At 38.6% G+C, this 7370-nt stretch overlaps 2 protein-coding genes across 2 annotated transcripts; both read right to left on the bottom strand.

The window, feature by feature from the left end:
* Positions 1-5017: 5017 nt before the first annotated feature.
* On the bottom strand, positions 5018-5791 carry LOC145032892 (uncharacterized). Its single transcript, XM_078981851.1, has 2 exons — positions 5392-5791; positions 5018-5296 (listed from the first exon to the last, which is right to left on the bottom strand). The coding sequence occupies exons 1-2, from the start codon at positions 5729-5731 to the stop codon at positions 5280-5282; spliced, it is 357 nt and encodes a 118-aa protein (XP_078837977.1). The 5' UTR covers positions 5732-5791; the 3' UTR covers positions 5018-5279.
* A 367-nt stretch (positions 5792-6158) lies between these two features.
* Positions 6159-6966, bottom strand: MEE60 (maternal effect embryo arrest 60). Its single transcript, XM_078981850.1, has one exon. The coding sequence runs from the start codon at positions 6797-6799 to the stop codon at positions 6242-6244; it is 558 nt and encodes a 185-aa protein (XP_078837976.1). The 5' UTR covers positions 6800-6966; the 3' UTR covers positions 6159-6241.
* Positions 6967-7370: the final 404 nt, after the last annotated feature.

Raw genomic sequence — 7370 nt, 5'->3', positions numbered from 1 at the left:
AAGTCGTTCAGTCTAGGAGATGCCTCAGCGAGCTGGACATAGTTTTGGACTTGGAGGTTGAAGAACTCGACGAGCCCAAGCTAGGACTCGACGAGTTGAGACAGGTTATCCGGATTCTGAGTAAACAGAACTCTACGATTTGACTCGCTTAAGTACAACTATGAATAGACAGAGAATTCGATGAGTCGGGGGAATGACTCGGCGAGTAGTATCGTGATTTTAGGGTACTTGAGTAGTAGAACTCGACGAGTTAATAGACCAACTTGGCGAGTTGAGTCAATCAAAATGTTGACTATGAACAAGGTCATTTTAGTAAAATGGTCATTTTACCCTGTGAAAGATTATCAGATTTTAACTAAGCTTTTTGTGTTGATGATAGTCGGGGAGTCATTGGAACAACCTTAAGAGATTCCTCACACGAGATTTCAGCAGACAGCTTGGGAGGTGAGTTTTCCTTCAGTAGGAATGGGTTGAAGGCACCAATGTTGGCCCGTTTATGTATACTAGCATATTTTGAACTTAGGTTCGATGTTGGGGTTAGCCTGATGTAGTTCTTATGTTTATGTGTCCCGGACTTCGGTCCGATGTCGGGTTAGCCTGATGTATTTTATATGTTTATGTGTTCCGAACTTTGGTCCGATGTCGAGGCAAGCCCGAGGAAGGTCTCTATGCTTGATGTCTTTGTGATTCTTGCATGTATTGTTATGTGTTCCAGACTTTGGTCTGATGTCAGGTCAATCCTAAGGAAGGTTAGTTAGATGATTATCTTATGTGTTATATTACATGTTTGTTGACATGTTATATGTATACCAGACTTGGGTCCGATGCCAAGCAGGGCCTGATGCCGGACGGGGCCCGATGCCAGACTTCGATCCGATGCCGAGCGGGGCTTGATGCTAGTTTGTCTGATGTCGTGCAGGGCCCGATGTAGTGGGCAAGGCCTAATTTGTGCTATTATGTGTATGGTATGTGGTAGTTTGGGGAGACTCACTAAGCTTTATGCTTACAGTTTTCAGTTTTCTTTCAGGTACTTCCGGTACTAAAGGGAAGGGCTCGGGATAACTGCATGGCACATACCACAGTTTTCAGCTTGGGATATTTTAGACTCTGACATTTTGATACATGGTTTTGATATAGTATTTTGACATGATGTTGAGATATGTAACACCCATAAAAAGCATGCCAAATTTAAACTTTTTAAAACATTTAGAAACCAATAGTTATTACAAATTTGTTTTCAAAACAGTTATATATCATAGTATCCTAGAAACAAAGTCATAAAATGTGAGGAGTTGTACAATCACGCCTTTGCCTTCCTACGATCATCTGAGGTACTTGAAACCAAAATTGAAACTGTAAGCCCAAAGCTTAGTGAGTTCCCCCACAATACCGATAAAATGGGTCCACATCTTTGCTGACGGGATTACCCCTGGGCCCATAGTGTGAGTCTAGCTTGCCTTCTGGGCCCACAGCTCACATCTAGCTTGCCACTGAGCCCATAGTACGAGTCAGGCATGCCCTTCCCGACCCTCAGCTCATATCTGGAATGCTCCTGACCCACAGTACGAGTCTGGCATGCCCTGCCCAGCCCTCAGCTCGTATCTAGAATGCTCCTGAGTCCTCAGTATGAGTCTGACATGCCTTACCCGACCCTTAACTCATATCTGGAATGCTCCAGGGTATGTTGGATACCGCACGGAGCAGTACAACCTCAACCCATCCCACATAACATGTCGACATATAACATAACTAATGCACATAAAAATAATCAGATAGTAACATAGCTAGTCCTACAGATCTACCAAATTGGCATAGCAACTAGCATGCATAACTAATTCATACTCAACATAACACCAACTACTAGGATATCAGATCCAATGGGCCGGAATTAGTGCCTTCGACCCCTTAGTATAGTGAGGATAACTCACCTCGCAAGTAGTTATGCATGCTAGTTGTTATGCCAGTTTGGTAGATCTGTAGGACTACTTGTGTTACTATCTAATTATTTGTATGTGCATTAGTTATGAGTATAGTGAGGATAACTCACCTCGTAAGTAGTGTTGAAATGAATTGAAAGTCTCTGATCGTTGTCTCACAAATCCCGAACTATCCAAAATAATAAATACTAAGTCAATACATAAGATATCAATCTTGACTAAAGGTCCTCATAGTCCAAATTACCTTTTCTCTAAATTGGGCCAAGGCCCAAATTTCAATTTAATGGTCTTAAAAGTCCATATATCCAAAGCCCATTAATGGCCCAATTTTCCCAATTAGGCCCAACTTCCTATTTGGGCCTTATTAGGATCCATTATCAAAACTGGCCCAAACTCAATTATTTAGGGAGTCGAGCAAGACCCAAGTCCAATTAGTCCAAAGGCGGCCCAAACTCTGAAGCCCAGATCACTATAGTCCAACAGGGGTGTACGTGGGGCGTACTCCTCTAGTACGCTGGGCATATTTCCGTTCTGTGTTGACCACCACCAGGGTGGTTGACTCAGTACGTTAGGCGTATAGAAACTATGCGGGGCGTACGGTGTTTTACCAAAACTCTAATAAGTGCTTAATGGCTTAAGCACTTAAGCGCAAACTTCAGATCCATTGACCAAATATGCCTAAAAATCATAAAGTCTCGAACTTTAACACTTTGGACATACATAAAGTTCTTAATACATGGTTTTAATCCATTAAGACCTTTCTACTCCATGCATGAGGCACATTTAGCTATTGGGACATCATTTTTATCACTTAGGACCTCTTCAAGGGTCTGAAAGGACATCTTATCGCGTCCAAATCATATCATGTACCAAGTTGGGACTTTTGGGACAAGGAATGGTTCCACAAAACTAGCATGGCAAAATCTATATCATACCAGCATAAAGTTTAAAGCTTTTTACCTTCTGGAGCTTCTAGTGCACAAAGAAACATCAGATCTACAAGCTTGTCCTCCTTCTCCAACTTCTTGATGCAACACTTTCTCCTCCAACTACTCAAAACACACTCTATTAGATCACAAACTCAAGAAGAGATTAGGGTTTGGAGAAAACGGCTCAAAACTGTAGAGGTTGAGGTAAGGGAGGGTTATGAGCTTATAAGGATGTTTATATAGGACTCAAACCCTAAATATTAGGGTTGGCATCTGACGCGAGTACGCTTAGCGTACACAAGTGTACACCCAGCGTACTAGGGTGCGCCTAGTACGCTTAGCGTACTAGTCTTGTTCTCAAAGTTACAACTTTAGCCCTTAGGCTCCTCATGGGTCGACTCTTCTAACCCCAAGGACTACCAATGATAAAATAATAATAATAAAAGTGAGGGTTCGGAAATACCTACAAAATCTCGGGATGTTACAAGATATACGATATGTGATTTGATTATGCTGTTTTATCAATTATGGGTTTCCTTAAATGATTTAAAACACAATTTTTGGACTATGTTTTTAGGATGTTACACTAATGATCTTTTCCAACTTTTTTGTAGTTTCAAGAACATGTCTTTTAGGCCTAATGCTTTGGCAGTGTAAGCTTCAGATGAAGAAGAAATTGTGGCAAGGAAGACAACTAGTGTGACGATGGAGTAAATTGTTATGATCAAGAGTTGGACAAGGAGAATCTCATGGACTTCATTGATTTCACCAAGATAAGTGGTTTGGTCGATATTGTGACCAAAATTGTAAAATATGTTTGGTTGTTTACCCAAATGCAACTTGAGATCTTTTGCAAACCAAAATCTAAGTGGGAAAATGAAAAAAAAGATAAATAAATAAACACACAAGGAGTGGCATTGGAAACAATAGCTGCTTATTTCTACATGTGGTTTTAAAAGACTCCTTAATCATTTCAAATAACCCTAAAGGAGAATATTGAGATCAGGGAATGGATTTGTTCTCCATTTTTTGATGAATAAATTTTATTGTGCCTTTTGAGTTTTATAGGGATACTTGGACTGGTTATTTTTGTCATTTTCAAAACTTTTTCTTTGAAAAAATATTGTTAATTAGAAAACTTAAGGTTGATTATTCCAAAGATATATTTGACGATGCTTTTTGATCGTTAGTTCCTACGGATTTTCACATCAGTTTAAACTTTTATCATCGTTGAACCTTTCAATGACTAAATCTTAAAAAGACTTCGTTTTCTAAATGTTTTCGTTCAGAAAAATTAAGAAATAAACTTTTTATATTAATGGCGATCAAAACTTGCCTGCCACAACGATAAATCATCAATCAGGTTTAAATGATGATGGATCAATATGATTAAATGGTTATAAACCACAAAAGAATTCAAAGAAATTCAAAAGAAGTGTTAAATTGGATATTGGTTAACTATTTATAAAAGCAAATGATGATCGAGCCAAAAAGAGGGAAGCAATACTTATATGGTGGTTCAGAAATGAACTTATAAGCCGAGTAAACTAAATGGTCATTTAATATGTTTTCTATTGTTGTTGGTGTTACTCGGTCAGATAGTTTCTAATTATAAAATTTATTGCACTCTACAAAATTTAATAAAACATATTTTTTTGAATAGTAAATAGATAAATACATAAGATTATGTTTCCCTATCGGACAGTTCAATGGCTATCGATCAAAATCCATTAAAGGCCAACTTAGCAAATAGCAACTGTGCTATGTCAAATTAAAAGCCAAATTATGCATTGGTTGAATGGTGGCCATAAAGACTAAAGAGATTGCCCTGAATTATCATACTTAAAAGTATCTTAGTCAATGGCATCTTCAAGTGAAACAAAGTCAAACCTTCCTTCAAGTAAATTTTAAACTTGGAACAATTTCATTTTCATGCTCCAGTCAATAGACCCCACCAACACCACTCTTTGTTGGGCTTGAATATATAACATTGGCATGCATGATCATGATGTGCCATAAGATGAACTATCTAGCATGGTATCTTCTTCTTTTTTTTGGAACAGAGCATGGTATCATCTTTTAACTCAAACTAGTCAACTTAGATAGCTGTCAAGAACCAGATTCCACAATCTTATAGTATCAAAACATGCCTGATCAAAATACCAAATTGCATTGTCTTTTTAAGTTACACAGCTGTTGACCAAATAAAAGGTCAACACAAGAAAAAAAGAAAAACAAGAACATGGAAGTTATTCAAATCACAATCAAACTACCAGTAATTTATTTACTAAACACATGAGCAGAAACCCTTAGCTACAACGAACTAGCCAAAGACACACTTCAAACTCACTGGTACATCTTTCAAACATCACATTAACTTCCATGAAAACCAGTAGCTTCATTCTTCAAGCTTTCAAGGCAACGTATAAGCTGCATAGCACAAAGTACAACTATGTCAGACTAATGAACGATCAAATAGGTTAGTCAATTAGTAAAACCAGTAAAAATGAATGAAATTAAGCAACCTCCACATTGATAACCAACAGGACGATCAGCAATATTGCATCGTTTTGGAATGGTCATGGCAATTTCAGGTTTGATTCCTGAACTTTTGGCAGTATTAGACAGCATAACTGCGCAGAGGCATTTAGGGTTTTGCCCTAGCTTCTTCACCTGAGCACAGCAACTGGAAGAAACAGACGCGTTCTCATCTTGTGCAGCTGACGCACATGGTGCAAGCTTGAACGCTTCCATGTCAGGGTTTGATCTTCCACACTCGCCTGCTCCGTTTACTTCACCAAAACCAGCAATCACAAGAGCCACAACAAAACCCAACAAGCGGATGTTTTTCATCGAAGCTTCCATTTTCTGTTTTAAGTTTTTGTATCTCTATTCTCTATCAGAATGCAGGAATCGCTTGTGGATTCATAGGATTTTATACTGGTTTTGAAGTTGCTTAGTGCTTACACGTAGTTTACACTATCTTTAATTAATGGAGGAAACACCATCAAGAACTCATGATTTTTTTGTTGCACCACTACACTAACATCAATTAAAATTGAACTAAATATTAGAGTCCATTATGTTAGAACAATCATTCAGCAAGATGAACAGTGTTGGACGCAAAACAGGTGTCATTCTAATCAAGAGAGTCGACATGTTATTTCGAAAAAACCCCAACTCACCAACCCATATCACTAAGAACTTGTATGATTAATTTATCACCGAAAGCAAACTGAATGCCAGATGTCGTCATAGTGACAAAGCATGATCTCAGTTTGGGTCTCCAAGATTGCAACAAAAACATGTAATATAAAAAATTAAAATTCAAACATAATTATAAGTTATAACCTTTCAGATATCAAATTATATGATTTAACGAGTGAAAGCAAACAAGACAAAGAAAACATATGTCAAAAGCCCCAAAGGAACAAAAGTCAGAAGAGGAATTACAGCAGCATAAGTATGCGAACTCCCACACCCTAAAGTCCCAAGCTTGATCTGAGCCACATTGACAAGAGCCATCATCAAGAATCCACACCCACAAACCGAACCCACTGCAGAAATTAAATACCCGACCCGGAGAGCGTTCTTGTTGATATGACACATGTCAAAACTGAAGATCATTAGATGGCGAGTCTCGCACGAGGTTTTGGCGATCCGGATGGCTTGTTTGAGGCTCAAAGCAACAAGGCTCGAGAAGAGGAAGGAGCTGAAGGAGTAGACATGGAAGCAGATGAGGTCCTCGGCTATCTGTGGGCCAGCCACGCATTTTGGGTCAACGACGAGACTATTGCTTGGATCGGTGGGTTGCCAAGCTAGCCCGATGAAAACCGCCAGGGTGAATAATGAGTTCACATTGACGATCCCGTCGAGGGCTGTTATGTGGATCGTAGTGCCGAATCTGCTGGTTCTTCCCTCGTCAACGTTCATTGCTGATTTCCCGGAGTGAATCTAGAGAAGAAGGGGAAGAATGTAGATTACCGGCTCCGATTTAGGGGAACAAAGTGACTGTGGTGGGTTTCGTCAAGGAATTGCTTTTCTCAACGTCTGAAAGGCCGATGTCGGTGGAGTAATCAGTCTAGCAGATTGAGTCCATCATCCAGCCCAAGTAACTGCTCCAATTTCAACTCAAACGGGTCGAATAGAATAAAGACGAAACTTGATTAAATTGCTCCAATATCAATTTTTTTTTTTTTTTTTTTACGGTATTGTAGAAGTTCTTTGTTGTTTGAACCTTTTAACATTTTTTTAATGAAGAAATGAGAGGCTAAAAAGTTTTGGGTGTTTCCAACAAAAATGATGAAACGATGTAAAAGAAAAAAAAAACACTTGAAAATACTTATATGGATACTAATGTTGAATAAATTAAAAGATGAAAACTTGTTCAAAATAAAAGTACTAAAACAATACTAACATTGGATTTCCACAAAGCCTACAAAGAAGAATCCAAAGTGGTAGAAATGATAGCTAGTGGAAGCATTGTAGGTTATCCCAAATTAAT

The sequence above is a fragment of the Lactuca saligna genome, chromosome 2 (genome assembly GCF_052625555.1).
Source record: "Lactuca saligna cultivar CGN05327 chromosome 2, ASM5262555v1, whole genome shotgun sequence".
NCBI lineage: Eukaryota > Viridiplantae > Streptophyta > Magnoliopsida > Asterales > Asteraceae > Lactuca > Lactuca saligna.
Note: the sequence above shows the minus strand (reverse complement) of the source record. Positions and strands in the feature narration are given on the sequence as shown.

Coding starts and splice junctions, on each gene's coding strand:
- LOC145032892 (XM_078981851.1), bottom strand. CDS start 5,731: ATGGAAGCTTCGATGAAAAACATCCGCTTGTTGGGTTTTGTTGTGGCT.
- MEE60 (XM_078981850.1), bottom strand. CDS start 6,799: ATGAACGTTGACGAGGGAAGAACCAGCAGATTCGGCACTACGATCCAC.